This window comes from Charadrius vociferus, unplaced genomic scaffold (assembly GCF_000708025.1).
Source record: "Charadrius vociferus isolate BGI_N301 unplaced genomic scaffold, ASM70802v2 scaffold662, whole genome shotgun sequence".
Lineage (NCBI taxonomy): Eukaryota > Metazoa > Chordata > Aves > Charadriiformes > Charadriidae > Charadrius > Charadrius vociferus.
Window position 1 is genome coordinate 3,483 of NW_009647412.1, and position 20,390 is coordinate 23,872.

Below are 20,390 nucleotides of genomic sequence, written 5' to 3' on the forward strand. Positions count from 1 at the left end.
CCCCCCCGGGATGGCGCCCCCTCCACTCCCACCACCCACCCTCCCCACATCTCAGGGACTGAAAATCCCCACCCCACCCCCGCCAGGCAGGATAAAGACATCATATTTATACAAATTGCCTCCAGAAATAGCTCATGTGAAGTGGCTCAGGCACAGTGGAGCTGTAAATGTCAGCCTGGGGTAACAGGTCTCGCTCTTCCTAAGGAGAAGCAGAGTGAGGAGAGGCCATCTCCTGCCACAGTCGGATTTTATCCCCAGTTCCAGACTGGGCTGGGGCTGGACGGCTGCTTTCAGCCGCTCAATTTAATCTCAGGTTGGTGGAGCCCCTCTTCCAGCACTGAGCCGCTCGGGCACTGCCTGGCAAAAGCCACACCGGGCCTGGAGACAATGCTCAAGGCCAGAGCCTCCTGCTCGTTCTCTTCCCCAAACCCAGGAGATACAAAACACATCTTTACGAGATGCAAAGGGCATGTTCTGGATTAGTGGCATCAACACCAGGCTGTCATTGCCAGTGTTGCAGTTGCTGCTTGCAAGTTTTCATGAAACTGTCAGCATTTAAGAAGCTTTGAGGCTCTTTAGACCCTCTATTACACTTATCCAGCTGCTTAAAAAATTGTTCAGGAGTGAAGTAAAGAGGCAGCTGTACCCACAGCATGTCGGCAGCCGAGCTGTGCCAGCGAACCAGGATGGAAAGAGGAAAAGCAGCCTTAAAGTGATACCTGAAAGTAATAAATGGGACCGGCCGCCATGCCCGAGTGTCACCCGTGGGTTTCTGCTACACATTTGTGTTTCATTTGTACATGTAATCATCCCTTAAATGTAAAGTACATGAATGCAGTGGGAGCTACACGTGGCTGCGCAGAGTGGCGGGTCCGCACCGGCACAGCCCCGCGGACCCGTCCTCGCCCCGCGACGTGTCGCGCCCGGTCCCGCTCCCCCCGCGGCGCCGACACAAGGGGTCACGCGAGAGCCGTGCGGGGCTCCGAGCGCCGCGCTCGCCTCGAAACCACCGGAATCGTTTCCCTTTCCCATACGGCAGAGCCGCCCGCGGGCGCTTCTCCCCCGTGAGGCTGCGGCGGGTGAGGGACCGCACCCCCCCCCCGGGCTGCTCGGCCGGGGACCTCGTGGGGACGAAGACTGTAATGTCACCAGGGGACAACTGCAGCGTCACCCCATCAGCGCCACGGCTTTGCCACACGCTCACCCTGACCGCAGCAGGGCTCTCCCAGAGCCCCCCAGTGTGAGACATGGGGGGCTGTAACCCCCGGGGGTGCTGGCGGTGCCCGGGCCGGGGAGCCCGGAGCATCTGACCAAGCTGCTTCAGCTGCCATCGGGGAGTGGAAAACACACTGGGACTTAGAATGCGCAATCATTTTGCATGTTAGTAGACCCAATTTTAATTGAAAATAGAACTAGTCACACTTGTAGATGGCAATCAATAGCCAAGTTTCACCTGGGACTGATGAAACGAGCCCGACATAATTTCTTCTGACAGAGACTGTAGCCCAGCTCCCTTGTTCCTCTCACCTGTGCTTCAGTCCCTTGTTTTACCCCTCCACCTTCACAGCCTTTAGCCACAACCATCGCCTCTGGGAAAGGACACGTTCACCTGCTCAGCCCCGAGGCCATGTCTCAGCCATGGACCTGCACCCACATTGCAGATGAGCTGGGCGACCAGTATGGAGGCTGTGAGGTCCCAGTGACCCTGGAGGAAGTGTGGTGGGATGTCTCACAGTGGTACAGGCAGGAGAGGCAGCGATGCCCATGCGGGGAAGGGACCTGTTGCCCTCCCGCCATGTGCCCCCCTGCCCAGGGGAGGTGACTGGAAGAGTTGGCATCCAGGATTGCAAAACAGGATTGTGAAGGCAAAACCCCCCGGAGGCTGCGCTGCCGCGATGGCCCAGAGGCTGCAGTCACCTCAGCTGGAGCTAAAGGGCTTTGCCAGGCGCAGAGCCCGCGGATGCTGCCGGGTGTCAAAGAGTTTAGTGAGGAAAAGTTGGACCCAGCACCCGGTGGGTCAGCACAGGCTCCAGCCAGGGAGGGCCCTGCCCGTTTCCAGCAGCCCGCTGCACGTTTCTGTGGTGAAGGGTCAGATCTGCTCCCCCTCACCCCCTGCACAGAAATGATGGACAAAGCACATGCTGCCTGCCCGGGCATGTGGCTGCACTGCCCGGTGTCACCCGGCGCCAGCTGAGGTCAAGTGCTCCATGCTATCACCAGGGCGAGAGGCTCTGCCCGGCTCGCGCCACCAGGGGCTGACCTCGGTTCGGGCGGGAAGTTATTTACTGGGGGGCGAGTGCTTTCTGGCTGGACAGAAGCACATGTCTAGAGGGATGCTCAGCACACCCCGGCTAGGACACGAGGGATTGGCCTGGAGTCACTGCTGGGAGCTGTGTGGAACGCAAGCGCAGTACTGGGAATGGGTGAGAGATTGCATTAAAATACTAAAAGAAAAAAAAGCCCAGAAAGTAAAGCAAACCAGAATTAAACTCACACACACACACTTACACAACAGTAAACCAAACCAATAACCAGAACAAAAGAAGGAAGAAGGAAAAACATCTCTCTGGGGATGCTGTGGGACAGTGGAGCAGGGAGAGGAGCGCTGTGCCTGGAGCTGAGGTGTGTTACAGAAGTCACTCAGCCCATCGCAGAGCACCACTGCAACCAGCAGCTCCGTGGTGGGTGCTGAGCACCCCGCTCCAGGCTCACCCTCGCTGTGGCACCTTCACTCAGCTGCATGGTGCACGGCTCTGGGCAGGGGCAGGGTGCTCTGAAGGCTCCTGGTGTTTGGTCGCAGCTCCTGTTTCCCCCCCGGCGATGGGCACCACAGGGCCAGGAGCCATGGTGTATCTCTGCGGTGCCCGACGCTTGCACACTCCCCTGGTTGCATGAAAGCTGACTGGGTGACATTTGGAGCCCCCTTCCCAGGCAGCGTCACTCTCTTTTCCTTTCCTGCCTGGTCCCTCAAGGATTTTCCTTCTTCCAAGATGATGCCATGCCCCAGGAGGGCTGATTTTTCCTCCGCAGCTGTTCCCCTCTGAGCTCTCTGCTGGTTTCTGGGCAGTTCCCTGCCCTTGGCTTGCTGCCCCTCTCTCCTGAAACACAGAATCACAGCTCCGGCTGCTCCCTCTCCTTTTGCACTGTCACTCACTTCTGGTGTCCCTCTGTCACATTATCAGCTGGGAAAATTGTGTCTGAAGTCGTTTTGGAACACCCCGCTGGCTCTGTTAAATGAGGTGGCTTTGAAGAAAGATTGAAGGGATTGAGTTTGTTTAAATCAAAGGGAGAACAAAGCATGGGAAGAAGTGAGTCTCCAGCCTGTAAGGGCTCTTCTCTGAGCCCGCTGCAGACAGGACAAGGAGTAACGGGCTTAAATTACAGCAAAGAAAATACTGCTTGGACAGCAGAAAAGAGTCTAAGAGAGCAGAGGGCGAAATACTGAAATAAACTGCCTGGGAGGATTGTGAAATCCCCATTGTTAGAGGCTTTTTAGAACAGGTTGGACAAGCGCGTCAGGAATGACAGGCAGCGTTCGTCCTGCCTGCAGGCAGAGGATGGGCTAAAAATATCTGAGTCCCTTCAAGCTTTATTTTCAGTGATTTAGCAGAAGGCTGATTAAGCTGCTCAGCACCACCATCAGCTTCAAGACAAAAGCCATTTTCATTCAGTCAAACATGTTGATATATGAAGACACACATTAAAAAAAAAATTGAATTAAATCCTTCCTAAACTAAAGCTTAGCTTCCCAAGTGCATGGTTTTTCATTTGAGAAGATGGTTGAGTTCCCACAGCAACGATGTTCAATCCTTTAGCATTTATGATGCTACTAAAGCGTCACTGTTTGAAGCCCAATGTCCCACAGGTTCCCAAAGTTCAGTAGGTGTTGCGGGCTGGGTTTTGGTGTTTCAACATCCTGGATAACTACAGGTCTCCATCCAAACATCCTGTGGTCTGGTCTGAATGTCCTCCGGAGATGAGGCTCGGTCACTGGCTGACCATGTCACAGAAGCCGCCTACTGTGGCTGGTCACTGCCTGTGCACCAAACCTCTGCGTCACTCCTGGAAGCAAACCCGACACACCAGAAAGCGAGGAGACATCTGCTGGAGCTAAACCCACTCATTCAGTCAGTCTCTACTAACGGCTTTTCACCTATGTGAAAATTTAAAGGCGATTTTTCAAAGGCACCTAAAGGATTTGGGCGCACAAATCCATGGCCAGCAGGGCTCACGCTGCTAAGCAACAAAGACATATGAATATATCCTTCGGAGAGCACGCTAGCCTCATTAGAGTCAATGATGTAACTTCTGTTATAAAACTGGTGCTGGCTTCACCGCCAGCCTTTTGCAAGAGGATTTTGATTCCCCAGTTTATCCTTAGTAAGAACTGCCCTGATTCTAGGAAGGGAGCAAGCGTTGCCGCCCTGCCTGCTTGCCCTCAGGCTCGCCACCAGCAGGAGGTGGTGCCTGGTGGGGAAACAAGCAAGCAGACACCCAGTTCAGTAGCAAAATGTCAGCCCGCTACAAAATACTACCCAAATAGGAATCTGAAAACTCTTTTTTAAAGAAACCACTGCTTTCCTGAGAGGTCAGACCTGTAAGACTGAGCTGCTGCATTAGTTCGGCCTGAATGTGGCACAGATACACTGAAGATGCTTCACCTTACGCATCTTCGTGCTGAATTTTCAAGATAGGCTGTAAAGCACATCCAAAACGCGACACTGAGCAGCCCGGGGGGTGTTTAGCCCCGGGCACAGTCCTACAGCAGTGCTACTGCTTGTGCCACCGTTGGGCAGCACCACTCCCCCGGCACCTCTGTAACACCACATTGAAACATCTGAACAGCTTCAAATAGCCACTAGTGAACGTTCAGGTGTCTTCTGTGTTCCATTTCCTGACTGTGACAGTGCTTAGTGAATTTATTCAGACAAATGATGAATGAAACACTTGCAAACAGTAGGAGGATGACAGTGAGGAGCCTCAAGCTGTTGAAGAGCAATGGTCCATGCCACAACCCGAGCGCCTGCTCAGCACGACAGGGAAGGCAAAGGCTGACAGCGCCCGCACCACGGAGCAGCAAGCGGCCGCCTCACCATCCTGGTCATTCTTTTAACTATTTTTAGCTTTAATCTTATGACACCTCTTGATGGTGAATGCAATTAGCGAGCAGAGACTAACATCCTCCATTCTTTTAAAAATAGCCAAGCACGGAAGAAAGACTTAAGTCAAGCACGATGTGAACATGACAGCCTTCGCCTCCAGAGAGATCACATGGCTAAACACACCAGACCTAAATAAAGAATTGTGTAGGTGACTCTAAGAGGTTTCCGAACAAGCAGCAGGGTCCTGAGGGTGGACGTTTAAGCAAGAGGTTTAATAGAAAAACCTCTATGAAAAAACTTTAGAATCTTCTCTTTTACTTGCTCATTCCAGCCCCCAACACACATATTTCACCAAGCAGCAGCACTAAAAATGCTGTGATACCTGTGTGATTTGCACAATTCACGTATCAGTACGTAAGAGTTCAGTTACCAGCTGTGAAGATCATGTAAGGAACCGTACATGTGAAGATCATGTAAGGAACTGCAAATTAGGACCTACCGTGGCGCTAACCCTGAGCCTCAGAAGTGCCTCACGCCAGCCAGCGCAGAGACCTGCTGGTCTACCCAACAACCACAGCGCTGCTGGCCTGACACAGGCTTGGTGCTGCCAACCAGGCAAAACCCAGTTAATTAGAACAAAACAGTTCCATTTAATGTGTTTTTACACTGTTTTTTCTGTCTGCTAACACCGATCTGGAATTTAGGTAAGTTTTTTTAAATTTTGGAAAGCCATGTTAACCACTGTTCCCAAGAGTCTCTGAATTGAGGCCCCATCCCTGGAGGTGTTCAAGGCCAGGCTGGACGTGGCCTTGGGCAACCTGGTCTAGTGAAGGTGTCCCTGTCTATGGCAGGGGGGTTGGAACTCAATGGTCTTCAAGGTCCTTTCCAACCTAAACCATTCTGTGATTCCGTGATTCTCTGAAGTATCCCATTTTCACACCATAATTTAATAGTTACAGCAAAGGTTGTGATAACCACGTTCAGACTCTGAAGCCTCCTTTGAAAGGACTTCATTACTTACCTAGAACCGGAAGACAGGAATACAATTTCTTACTGTAATCACAAGCAATTAAGAGGGATGTAGGGAAGACAGCATTTGAGAAGCAGCCTGCTTTGATGACTGCTTTTGTTAACAGAAAGAAAAAGGAATGCTTTCTTTGTGCATTCCTTGTTGCTGTTGAATTAAATAGCAAGAAAACCCAAAGAAGAGCATGCTAGAATAGATCCTTAGAATCCCTTCAGATAACTGAATTACTTTTTAGATGCACACAATATTGTGTTAGAAAAATAAGACGGGGAAGTGATGAGCCTGAAAGTACCTGGTATTGAAAGCTCCTGTTGCATCCCAGACACCCCCTGGAAAGGTCCATCTGCAAAACTAAACGCACGTTATCACTGCTTCATTTAGACTCAGGGCACTTGTTGCACTCCTACACCGAGAGGCACAGAAAATACAGAAGTGAGTCCTTTTAAAAACATTTGCTTCAGGAAGACAAAGAAATCCCATCTCTGCCACTGCAGCAAACATTACAGGAAAAAGCACTATTGGTACTCCTGGGAGGAACCAGCCCGGAGAGCTGCAATTAGAAAGAAGGGAAAAAAAAAACCCACCACAAACGGCCAATTGACATATTTGTTTTCCAGACAGAAATACGTTTTTAGTGCAGCTTGTCTGTATTGAATGCAGTGGCGCTCCTACAGGGATAGGATCAGATTTATGTATTTTAGTGTTATGTATTAACCAAAATTTACACATAAACATTCTTTTTTTCCATACCACAAATTGAATAATTTGGATTGTAATTCTTCCTACTATTTTTATTTAAAGAGCTGATTGAGCAAGCGTGAGGGTCGCTTGGTTCAAGTCTGGATCTCTCATGTCAAGAGTGGGAACAGTGTTAGACCCTCACTTTCCCGCCTAAGTGCCGGAGGGGGAAAAACCCAACCGCCACAAATACAACAGTTTCCAAATTGCACAAAATGTTTATTGTTAGTCTAGTACATTCAATATCATATTGACTAGAATACAGTAATTCAAAATATTTTTGGCGAATTGAAATTTTTTAAAAACCATTTCAAACACTCCAAAAAGCAATGCCATGAAAAATTAACTTAAAATTAGAACAAATATATTCAAGCAATAGTTTCACTTCCGACTACAGAAAACCTTTACATGTATTTTAGTGGTTTTAACAGCACTGCATTTAAACAAAATATATGAACTCACAAAAAGTGGAAAATATTAAAATAGACACAATGTTAAAAAACTGAGGCATCCAGATGTGCGAGACCGTTGCACTAGGAATCACCTGCCCAGCTGTTCCACTCTTCCAGGGCAGCGGACTAGTCTGCTGGCGTAGTGCCACTTCTCCAGTCACCTGCTAACACCGTACAGCAATTCTGCTTCAATGCCTTAAGTTTAAAATTTGTCCCTCTTGCAAATTCCATATACAAACATATATATTCTAAAATATGCAACCCACCGGCAAATCTAGGTGCAGTATTAAACGGTACCTTGAAAAACTTCCCTATCTTGCTACTTATTGTTTGCAGACAGGCAATATCCAGAACAAAATCTGAAAAAGGCAACACGTTTTGGTTTCGTTTTTAAATACTGACATGAAAAACTGAGTAAATTAGAAAAAGGATAAAGTCAATCTTAATATAAGACATTCGTTATATAGTGGGACAGGATACAATTAGTGGACAAACAGTATTACAAAGACTCTTCTACATCTGGTCATTTAATGCACATGTTCTACAATCATGACTTGCTATCGCGTTTGGTTTTCCTGTACAGAAAGACAGCAACACAATTAAAGACCAGTTTTACTCGGTGTTAATTCCCAGAATGACAAGTGACACTGTCTCTCAAATTCTTCAAGCTCTCCTCCCCGAAAGGCCGTGCTTGTGAAGAACCCATAACCGCGAATGCAGAGCGGTCAGCAACTGCTCTGTACCCACCACTCAGACCAGGATTTCCCAACAGAACCACCCCACGGAAAGTTGGTGGGAACAGGTTCTGGCGGCCAATTCAAATCCCTTTGAAAATCCAAGCCTTAACATGACAGCACCGATATGGGTATACATATTTTGGAGAAATGGCTGACTCTGGCTCAGATGGGGCAACGTTAGCTCTCCACCTCCCTTAATACTGCCAGCCCTTGGGAAGTCAGCTTCCACCCCCCCCTTGGCATGGGGCAGGGCTGGGAATCTTGAGGAGAAAATCACAGTAACTACTTCTTTTAAAGCACTTCATTTCCATCATGGATAAAGCCAAATTAAGGTTCTGTTTAAGTGGTAGTTTAGATGAGCACAATACCACCATGTTAAAACTCAGCAGAATCACATTTAGATTTTAGTTCGTCAAAGTGGTTATTACAATTACACTTGTAATACAACCTTTGGAAGAGGTACAGTGTTCGCTTGTCAGTACAGTATGTGGAATGTAACCATTTCTTGCAAGATTTTGCAACATGAGTAACTGCATAGATGACAGTTGTGTGTTTTCAGTTCAACAAATGTACTTTTAAAGTTTACAAAAAACACAAAAAGTTTCTATAAAAGTCACATTATACCAAGATAATGGGTGGTAAAACTAGATTATTTGTCTGTGATTTGTGTTTAATAAATGACTAGTGGAAAGGTGGTAGAAACCAATTTCAAATCAAGAGAGTTACATTTTCGCTATTGCACTGACTTCACCTTTTCAATCACTAATTTAGAAAAATTCACATAGTTAAAAATTGTAAAATTAAACTAGAATACAAAATTTGTTTGTAAACATCAGGTAGCCAGTTCTACTAACATGGAATGGACTCTTGGTACTGCAGTACAGTATCTTGGTTATTTACAGCACTTGCCATACGATGGGCAATTGCAGGACACATACAACATCAGTTCACAGTAATTGTATTCAGAGAACTACCAAAGTCAGTGCAGTTTTTCTGTGCAATTTTCCAATTTCCCCGAATTCCTTAAGTCAAATAATACTGTTACAGAGGCCAAGTGCAGATTATTTTTCTTTATATATATATTTCTCATAAGTGACGAATTATGTCTGCAGGACTTCTGTAAAGGTACTTCCAAATGGCATAGTAATGAACAGCTGCTGCTGTGGCCACAAATACATGCCAGATGGCATGGGCAAAGGGAATGACTCCATCGCTCTTGAAGAACACCACACCCAGACAATATATCAAGCCTCCCCAGGCAACCTCCTGAAGTCCGTCGGTGTTGCTCTGTCAATTAACAAGGAAAGAGTATTTTATGTACAAATAGAAAGCGCTTTCTCCCCAAGAAAAGAAAGCTGGCTGTCAACTCAGAACATCTTGGATATGACAGATAGACAGGTGAGAAAACCAGTATATTTATATTACACTGAAATTTATAATAATATAGTTACATAGTATGTCTCAATAGCACTATAGGAGTAATAGTGGGATAACTCGAGAATTAAGACAAATTTGATGTTTTGCTCCATGCTTATTAGCAGAGCAGACAAACATGGAGAAAAAGAAAACCACATTACTGTGCATCAGTGCGAGTTTAACACAACTCCTACTACTTGGATGAAGCGTCCAGCAACGTTTTGGTATAGCACAGCATTCATGTGGAACAGTTAAGTACTAAAACTGGCATTGCCTTGTAGAGGTGTTGGATTTATATTAGCAGCAGAGAAGGTTATTCAAAGTTATTTAAAATGTGTAACTATAAATAAATAATAGTCAAAGTTTTGAAGCAGACAAGATGGAGTAGGATGCTTTACAGACACAGCAAGCAACCTTTTTTTAAAAAAAAAACCCAAACAAACAAAACAACCAACCACCAATCACTGAGATCAAGTGTCCCAGATACAGTGCATCAGTTTGATACAGTTCAACTACTTCTTGACTTTTCAATTTTCCCCCTGCTTTGCTGATAAAAAGCAGCCTCTAGTAAGAAGCAAAAGTCTTCTAGCTTTGTTGCTCATAAGTAATTTTGAAATGGGCAAGAATCAATTTACTTCCCCCATCTTGGTCCAGACCACAGAATCAATTGATTAGATTTTCCAGAGAGCTCTTATATATACACCAAGATAAAAGGACATGTTATCAGAAGACCATTCCACTTTCTTAAATAAAAGCTTCTTTCCCAACCGTAAGTGATAAGTGGGTATTAGGTAAGTTCATAAATAGTAAAATATAGAAACATTCCTTGACAGGCTGAGGTACTTCACATCTTTGTCATTTTTACTAAAATGGAAGCAATTGAATTGTTCTGTCCAATATCCTTTCAGAAGCGAGGGTTTTCCGAAGTGAAGTTTAGAACCTAAGCTCTTTTTTGTTTAGACCCTGTGGCCCCAATTCAGCACAACAAAGCAGCATTTCACCGAATGTAAACTATAAACCCAAAATATAACTGACTACATGTCGTTCTTCTACAGAGAAGATTTACAATCATGGTGGACTAAAATTAACATCTTTTGAGAAGAAAGAGAACTGCACTGGAACTTACGCTAGTTATAAAAGGAAAGTTTGTGTGTTTGTAATGTTAATAGTCACATTCCTTACCATGGATGTCACTACCAGAGCAGGAGAAAATCCCATCGCTAAGTAGAAAAAGAGTTCAACGATCTTATACCTAAAAAGGAATGATTTTAGTCATTTAAGGAGGTGTACAAGAGGATGAATATTCCCTTCAACAGTAAAGAAAATATTTTAAATTTTATGTTAGTATGGGTCCATTAAACTATTCCAGAAGCTTTCCATACAACCAATATTTTATGATAAAAATAAAGCTAGTATTTATCTCTGCATTGTACAGTTGCAGGCAATACCTTCTTCGCTAAATACTGTCTAGATACTAGTGCTTAATGCAAATAAATGTAAGAATAACATTGAGGCAACTTGTATTTTCTTATTTGACAAGAACCTCAGTAGCTCATCTCCAAAACAAAAAAGTTGAGTCTTGCGCCCTGAGGGTAAGTAATGACAGCCGGCTCAAGAATTCAAATCTGAAACTCATGGACTCACATCTCAAAACAAAACCAAGCAGCTAGCTGGAGTCAACACGCATCAGTATATATAAACAATATAATGTTGCAGTGTAATCTATACACATTGCTACAAAAACAGGGGCATTAAAAAAGCTATCATTTCAGCTGGTTTCTTACCTTACCCACTCTCACGCCTGCTTTAAAGTTTTAGAAGTGGATACTTCCCTCTCACCCCTTTAAGAGAAGGCACTAATATAGCCTAAAGACATATTATGACAGAGTGAATACAATTATCTTCTGACAAGATGTAAGTTTGCATCACTCTCATCACAAATTTCCACTGTTTCAAAGCTCTTATTTCAATGTGTGAAAGGCTGGACAGGAACACTCACAAAGCAAGAAAGCCCCCACCTTTTAATTTCAGTTTAAGGTTAAATGCAAATAATAATTCTTACTTTTCATGATAGAGAAATACATAAATGGTTCCTCCAGCAGCCATCAGCCAGATAAACCAACGCATGTGAGACGCTAGAGGTCCAAGCTCACGTAGATTTAACCTGGAGGTAAGAGGAGAAAGAGAGACAAAAGTGATGAATGAATAGACCATGCTGACACAAGAACAGTGGGGCTTGATAAAAACAAGGAAATATTCACAGCTATAACTTAGGCATGATGGAGGAGAAGACACTTGGACGTTCTATACATAGAGAGGCAGAAGGTGTGTTTGCATTGATGTGAGGGAAGCATAAACTGGGGTATGTGGAATATAAATAAATTACTTTCTGCTGTTTTCTAATATTACTTTCTGTTCAGCAAGTCCCAGGAGATTATGTTGCATTTCATAATGTAAAATGCGGTCAATTGCATCTAAGACAATACCTATAAATTTTGGAAAGCCACAATGATAAACTGTTTATATTGGAAAAAGCCTTAAATCTGAAGCGCAGCTGCAGTATTCTTACCATGGTGCATATGATGCCGCAATAAACACATAGATCATCATTCTGTCACACATGTGAAAGCAATGCTCCATTGTCCTAGTGAGAGAGAGAACAAGTCATCAAGACAGATTTTTGGAAAGACTTTTGTATCATCTCAGTTTCCTGACACACTTCAGAACCACTTTGGGGAAAATACCATCAGCTCCATAACCTCTTAAAACCATTTGGAAGACTGTCCAGCTGACTTATAACCTCAGGAGGTCATAAGTAAGACACATAAGAGACAAAAGCTCTTCCATTCCTCTCCCCTTCTTCCCTCCATCATGGACCCTGCTCTCTGGCAAGGAGGCAGAAAGCCTCCAGAAACTGTGGCTATTTAGTGACTATAGGTTAAATCCTATTTATGGCCCAGAATTATAATAGGAGTCATAATGGGACAAAACCAATTAAATAAAATAATATCTTAAATTTTGCTATTGTTGCCTTGCTCCCAAGGAGGCTTTCTCATAGTTACCTGCGTATTCCATTATAATTCTCTTGGCAAAATTTGTGTTCAAAGTATTTGAGCACGCCATAGTCCCAGACAGCATTCTCATTTTTGCAACGGGTTCCTATCCTTCATGCACTTCGATTATGTTTTTCCTATGCAACTTGTGGATTAAGACCAACTAGGGCCTAGAAAACCACATATTTTCTGTGGAAAAAGCACTGAAGTTTATTTTATATGAGCTTGACTCGCTATTTCTTCCAATAGAATCAAGGGTGGTTTTTCCATGATTCAGTACAAGGTACCACTCCAGCCTTCTGTAAAATCACGGTTTTGACTGAGAAACACAATGGAAAAGCATTGCAGAACACGAAAATAAAACATCTTATAGTGATACCTTAAGTGACTCTTTTTCCAAGAAACAATATGAAATACTGTGGAGACAATGAAGAGCGCACAGAGCCCCACGCCATACATCCATGCTGTTATCTTTTCCCATCGATCATCAGAAAGCCGGTGGAGGAGGGCACTACCCACAATGGCAGGAACAATGAGGAACTAAGAAGACAAAAGGCCATTGTTAAGTCTTTACTCGCAGCCAACGTAGCTACTACCCACAGTACAGCAACAGCAGGGCAGATAATACTGCAATATGCCATATGAGACCATACGTATGACATTTGATAGCACACTCATAACAGGAACAAGTTTTTCTTCTAGTTGTATATTGACACAGGAGCATCAAGACTTCCACAATGTCCCAGACATCCAGCTTGTACCTGTTTGTGATAAATTTCACCTCACAGGACAGACCAAAATAAACTTAAATCTCAAATGAAAAAATAAAGCATTTGGAAGTATGTAGTTAAATAGAAGATAACTAAGAAAAGGCTTTGCGGAACTTGGGGTTTAGATATCATAAATACATTAGCTGCAAACTTCTTTTGTGAAAAGATTCTTAATGCACAAAGTTGACATTCTTTTAATGCAGCATATCCGAGTCTGTTTTCCTTACCACCTCCCTCTCAAGCAGATTTAATTCAGATCTTCCAAAACAACCACTATAAGATCATCACGATGGAATCAGCATGCTATCTAACAAGTGGGACACAGGCTTCATATAGATTTAAAACTCCACTCCTTTCCAGAATAAATTACGTCATGTACCTTGTCTCATTCAGAAAAAAAAACCAACAACAAACTGGGGGGGGTGCGGGGTGTGTGTGTCACATCCAACAAGTATTTAAAGAAAAGAACCTGCTGTCTCATGCAGTTCTACCCATCTTCTTCTACTATGAAGGTGCATCTTTGTCAGCCTTCTAAGTTAAAAACTCCACACAAGCTCCCTTCTAGCCCCTAAGGGATGTCTTAAGATGTTTGAATTGTAAATAAGGTTAAATTCCTCTTAGTTTAATCTGAGTCTCCCATGCTAAACAATAAAGCTAGGAACAAGTAATGTTTAAACAAATCTGGCAACTCTGCTTTGCATTACAGGTTTGATAGCTCAGAGTGCAAAGTTCTGGTCTAGCCTGCAGAGTCTTTGCCCTTTATCTACTTCCAGACTAGAAGAAATTGAGGCTCTGATCACAGCTACAGTTGAGAAGATGCAGAGTATACCGAATGAATCTGAAAAGTAGTTGGGTTAATTCAGAGAGTTAAAAAAAAAGTGGCTTTTTCTTCTGGCTTTTGAAGTACATCAACTGTAGCTTCATTACTATTTTATCTTCTACATTCAAGCCAAAAGCTGTGGAGCCATGGAAATGAAAAGTATGGTATTCCTATATCCACAGCATTGGGACCAGAGGTGAAACACTTTCCGAGTTTTGTAATGAGACTATGGAAGTTGACCTCATGCACTTTAAGGCCAAAAATAGTCTGCCAGTCTGGCGTCTCATTTATCACAAACCATAAATTTCCATATACATATCCTGGACAGCCCTCAAATTCAAGAGAGGTTAAAGTGTTTCACTCCTCAGGAGATTAGTCACTCCTCTTTTCCACATATGGCATGCAGCTTAAAGTGTGGCTGAAGCCCTTGGGACAGCAAGGAACTGACGAGATGTGGCAGTTGTTTCATTTAGATTTTGCAGGAGACAGGAAGATGCTAAGCTCCAGAAATAGTTTTTTTCAGCTGTGCTTCTTTAAGCTGTGCAGTCATGCTGTATCCACATTCAGTTTCCTGCCCGATTTCTGGTGCAAATTTCAGTTTTGACTATACTTGACAGACAACTTAAAGGTTTCAGAGAGATTATGTACATGCAAGTGTCACAAACACAAGTAACTAGGTAAAATAACAAATCCCTACTAATTCCCTACTAAAAGCCTGGGTGTGAGCTACTCAGAGATTCTGCCCGGAGCTCTGACTAGGACCATTTTACAGGAAGGAAGACCTCTTTGGAAAGCAGATTTAGATATTACACAGAACAACTTGCCTTTCTTACACTGATATCCCAGCTTTTTACTGGTCTACTAAAATAAATATTTTACAAAATAAGCTATGATGCATAATGCTCAAATGGGCCACAGAGTTTGCTGTCAATATTTTTTTCCAATAATTATTGTATATAAAGTTACAGAGTTAAAACAAATAAATTCTCTTATCAACTCTTTCTTTGCACCTTCAGAATGAAGAATACAGCTACAAAGAAGTCCATGGATGAAGAGCTGAATTAATCTTTTTTCTGCCTTGTCCTGGCTCTGAAGAATGATTCTACTTCTCACAGGGGGGAAACAGCACTATACTAACATGAGAAGGATTTATTGTTTTTTCTAAGTATTCTATTTGGAAACGTTTTCCTTCTGTGCCTGATATGCATCATGGGAACAGTTAGACTAAACAAGAGATGTTTTATTACTCTTTTTCTGACCAAAAATAGTTATACGAAAGACAAAATCCAGAAATTACATCCTGCTGTTCCAGCCAACTGGATAGAAGTTCTTTAGATACTAATGCCATACCAGATAACATATGATAAAATGGACTTCTTTATATCTAACATCCATCTTACAAAAGAAACACGACTCTTTAGTCAACAAGACAGATTTTCCCATGTTCATTTGAAAAAAAAATGTCTAGTGCAAGAATTGCGTTTTAATTGTCAGAATGGAGAAGCAATCAAACAGACCTTTGAAAGAAGGGGTATTTGCCAAAAAAGTAGTCAAAGAATCAGAACTAATAGAATGAGTATGATTGTGCCATGCCACTTTACAGCAACGACATAGCATTTCTAAGTTGCCAACGTTCCCAGTAATAAACCTTGCTACAAGTCACAAAAAGTTTTAGGGTTTTTTTGCATCATGCATTGCTTGCATCATGAAGTGCAACTCTTCCAAATGAGTATTATCAAACCCACCAACTTAATGTACTATGAATAAAACCAGAACTGTGATGCTCCAAATTTACTAATTTTAGCACCTTCACTAATACTTGCTAAATCAGAAATGGCACTGGTAGAGAGGTTTACAGAACACGAGAGTAGGCAACAGTTTCATTCAGTTTTCTGGAGAAATGCCAGAACAATTGAGAGCATGAAGTCACAAGACCCTCTGCAATAAGAAGGAAGACAAAGGTTTAAAATGTATTTATTTACAGCTATAGGCAGGAGTCTTTCAAAAGAGACTTGGGCACAATCCCAAGTGTGATGTATTTTGGGAAACCAACTACCACAACCCTGGAATTTCCCTGAAGCATGCCTGATCAGGTTTACAGCTTACTGTTTCAGCATCTTCTTTGTGCCTTAAGTCTTTTTGCAGTGGTTGCTATTTGTGACAGTTTTTTTTCCGTATTTCTGTAGACAACCTCTCCCATAGAGCCTTTTAAAAAAAATCTGTTAAAAATTTTGCTTTTGTACATACATTCATGCCAAATGAAGGTATTTTCTTTGCACACAAGGCTATGCAGGTCACATAGTCAGCAACAATGCCCTCTGACGCACAAGCCACTGTAGCAAAGCATGATGTTATTGTTGTGACCCCATGTGCCTTTCATTGAGAGGGAAATACTATCAGCATAAAGATGGTCCCTACACTTCCTCTTCGGAAAGGGAGACAATGGAAAGACCAACAAAGCAGCCCAAATCACAAGTGACGCCTAGAGGGAACCATGAAGGACAGTGTCCATCTGACGCTGCCTGCTCCAGGACCGTAGCCCTGAAGCCAACTATGGTGTCTTCCTGCTCATTGATTTTCTCTTCTCAAATAAGGAGACACACATCATGAGTGGGAAGCCTACTGGTAACTTGAGTTGTGCAATACACAGAGAGCAGAGAAACTGCTAATATCAGTGAGGCAGGATGAGGACATTTTCATCATAAGAGTCCTTCTGAAATTTTGATGACTCCTTCTTCCATGCTCAAATGGCCTGGTAAAGGCTCCAACCCTCATTTTTGAAATATTTATACTTCTTTTTTCCATGCACTGCACAACTAAAGACTGGAATGGAGACTATAACTTATTCTAAGAATAGCTCCTTCTTTTAAAGTTTGAAGAAACTTTTAGAACAGTGGAAAGCAAGCCATGTCGTAATTCTGAGGTTTTAATGCAACAGACTATATCTTTTGTCTGATAAACCTTATGTACAGTAGAAAGTTTCACAATGAAAGAGCCATCCCCCCCCTTAGATCTAGCTTACCTTACAACTCAAATTCTTATAACTCCTGCTTCTCTCATGCACTGTTTCCTTCCTGTTCTTCTAAACACAGAGCAGTCTTTTCTGTCTCTGTATTCAACTGCTTAGCTGCCCTTCCTGTCTCCTACTGTCTAAAGACAAGTCAGTGCTTCATTTAAAGCTAAAAAAAAAAAAAAAAATCAAGACATTTTAAATAGCCTTACTAGTTGGAAATCTGAAGATACTTTACTATGCTACACGAAGTTGCCTTTTAAGTATTGTAACAAAAAGCTGTGCATGGGATTCTGTATCCCCATTTATTGTTGAGGTTTGGGTTTTTTGTTTATTTGGGGTTTTTTTAGCAGCTGCCTAAACTGACTACTGTGTATTTTTACGTCAAAAAACAGATGGGATACCTACTGAGGAGTACAGCCATGCTCGTAAAATACAAGCTGACTACTTTCTGAATTATGAATAAAGATTTGAATATATGGAGAAGCATTGCTAAACTCTGCTTTGTAGAAATTAGATCAGTGTCTAATTGAAAACTCATACTGTAATCTAGCAGCAAAGACTCAGCCACTTGACCATCTAACAGTTAGTAAAACAGAGGAGAAGCAAGCATCGCCCCCCAGCTTCTTCTGTGTAATGCACTGTGCTTTCCCAGATTAGATTCCTATTTGAAGGCTTTAAATTTTGATTAAAAAGTTATTTATTGCATACAATTTTATTTAAGGAGCAACAATCCCTCTTTTATACTACACTTTATTTTCTTCCAAAGGGTACGTTAACAGTGCATAACCCCAAGCTGTTAACTGTTCATGGGAGGTTTTAGCACATACTTTGACTGTTCAGAAAGGAATTAGACAGCTTCACCAGAAACAGCAGCGTACCAGAAAATACTGATAGGACATCTTGGCTGTAACCTACTGCTAACAGGCAGGAATAAGACATGCCTGTTTTTCAACTAGATGAAGGCTAGAATTGCTAAGGAGTACAGCAACTTCTGCCAGATATTTTGAAATCTAACTTTTTGGCCAGAGTAAACAAGATTTGTACAAGGATTATGAGATAAACTACATATTTGCGCTAACTAACAGAATGTTGCTTCATTCTCTAGACAAGTAAGCGTATATTTACATAATGCTGTACATGAGACCCCTGGCTTCAAAACACATAACCTTCAGTTTGCTTTTCTATATGTAAAACAGGGTGATTTTGTTTTTACCAGCAACAGAGCTGTATATTGGTTATAAAATATTCACAAAGGATCCTTAAGAACAGAGCTCTTTCTAGAACTGAAGAGTCCCATGCGCTACCTTGAACGTTCGTGTCTGTAGCTCACAGACTCACTGGAGATAAGAGACTGAGGACGAAGTCAAACATACTTCAGATATTTGGAGTTAAACAAGGGTTTGAGAAGCACAAGCTGCTTTTATAAAAGGGCAAATGCTATCTTAAAAAACAAACACACACATTTTTAAGTCCTTTTCAAAGTGCCAGACAGCAAATTAAACTTCCCAATTACAAAAAAACCCACACAACTGCTTTCCTTATTTTGTATATATTGTATATTCAAATCTAGTATGGGTCCTGACATTATGAAAATAAGGACAGACCACGTTTTTTACAGGGCAGTCAGCATTATTAGTGACTCTTTCAAAATAGCAATTTTTTTTAAGAATCGATTCATAGATATTCAGTATGAGAACTAAGCCATTCCAGCTTTTCTAGCTAATATCCACATGATAGTCTTATAAAGCCTTCCACTTCTAACATGAATAAATCTTCATTGGACCTGTAGTATACAATTCACACAATATTATGTCAGCACAACACTGGGAAATCTGCCTTGCAAGACTAACTAGTATAGGCTCATACTCACTTTATTGTAATCATCCTTTGTCTGGGACAGAGGAAAAACATCTAGTTAAAGACACATAACTTTGGTGAAAATGAATCTTAGGAAGCATCTGGAGCTTCCAGGGATTCAGATCAAGGACTAGTGATTACCAGTCATCTAATTAACATTACATTTTCTGGTCTGTTATAGCTGAAGCTTATATAACAAAACCAGAGAGGCTGTAAATATGAATATACTCGGGCAAAGGTAAGCATTTAGCCATCCAAACCCACAAAAATTTACCAAAACTTCTGGTTTACCAAAAAAAACCAAAAAGGGTACTTACTGCATGTGTGTAACAGTTAGCAGCATGCTCATAGCAAGTGGGTTTGTAGCGGCTGTTTGCTGGAGCTGGGTGGTTCATGAACCTGTTGAATAATTAAGAGGTATTTTTAGGAAAGTTAATAAACCATCTCTTTGGAGTGTCATGAAGGAATACCTCCAACCTAGGAATGTTAAAATTATAATTACAGTCATGTTAAAAGTAAAAGTTATTTAAACTCTAAGTTCCCCCAGGTAAGTTCTCTTAACAGAAACATCTGATAAATAAATTTTATGACTGTCTGTCACAGTGGATGGTTATCCTTGATCAAGGCTTTGCATACAGAAGTCAGACCCCCTCTTCTCCAACAGCTTAGTCAGATGAAGCATGAACCATGTCCTATTTAAATTACATAATAGGAACTCAAATCATTCTTGAAATAGTGACTTCATCATGCTGCCAAGGGTCACTCTTCTTTGAAGAAGTTCTTGAAACTACAGAAATATTCCAGTTCTGTAACACCTCGGAATAAACCAACTTGAACATCGCCATCTCAATTCCTACAGCAAGCAGTCTTTGTGTTTGGAAGGTTAGATGGCTCGATTTTTCTTTGAGGCTAATCCTATCTTCTGTCTGTAAGCTACCCATTGCTTTGGTTAACTCCAAAAAGGAAAATTTTCAAGAGGCTTACCACAGAAGTTCCACCTTTTTCTCTAAGAATTTGCAAACGTTACCTAACAAACAATCAATCATACCAGACACAGTCTATGCAAGCCAAATGACATACGATGAAACTTGAGAAAGTTTTGAAAGAACTTGCCAATACAAACGTTGCATTTAACTATTTTAAAAAAACAAACACTTGAATTGTTTCTGTGAAACTACGCAATTTAAATCTGTGTATAAAAACCTCTAAAAAAGCACACATTTATATGCAACCAGTCAAATCAAAGTTATGAACTACTCCAGCTACAGTACTGTGTGTTATCCCAGCACAGTCTACTATCATACAAAAGTGATTCTCTTTCACTAATAAATTCCACTTTACTCCAGACTATTATAAAACTATGCATTGACAATTAGTCAGGTATCCAACAAGCCAGGAACAACTT

At 42.2% G+C, this 20,390-nt stretch overlaps 1 protein-coding gene across 1 annotated transcript in view; it reads right to left on the reverse strand.

Moving 5' to 3' along the window:
- Positions 1 to 8,480: 8,480 nt before the first annotated feature.
- The window catches only part of MMD (monocyte to macrophage differentiation-associated), a 43,538-nt gene continuing 31,628 nt past the window's right edge, over positions 8,481 to 20,390 (reverse strand). The window contains exons 2-7 of the mRNA XM_009880234.1: positions 19,303 to 19,384; positions 12,905 to 13,065; positions 12,042 to 12,116; positions 11,535 to 11,636; positions 10,655 to 10,724; positions 8,481 to 9,343 (exon numbers count right to left, since the gene is read on the reverse strand). Coding sequence (XP_009878536.1) covers positions 9,143 to 9,343; positions 10,655 to 10,724; positions 11,535 to 11,636; positions 12,042 to 12,116; positions 12,905 to 13,065; positions 19,303 to 19,384 — 691 coding nt within the window. The 3' untranslated portion in view covers positions 8,481 to 9,142. The remainder of the gene's footprint in view (positions 9,344 to 10,654; positions 10,725 to 11,534; positions 11,637 to 12,041; positions 12,117 to 12,904; positions 13,066 to 19,302; positions 19,385 to 20,390) is intronic.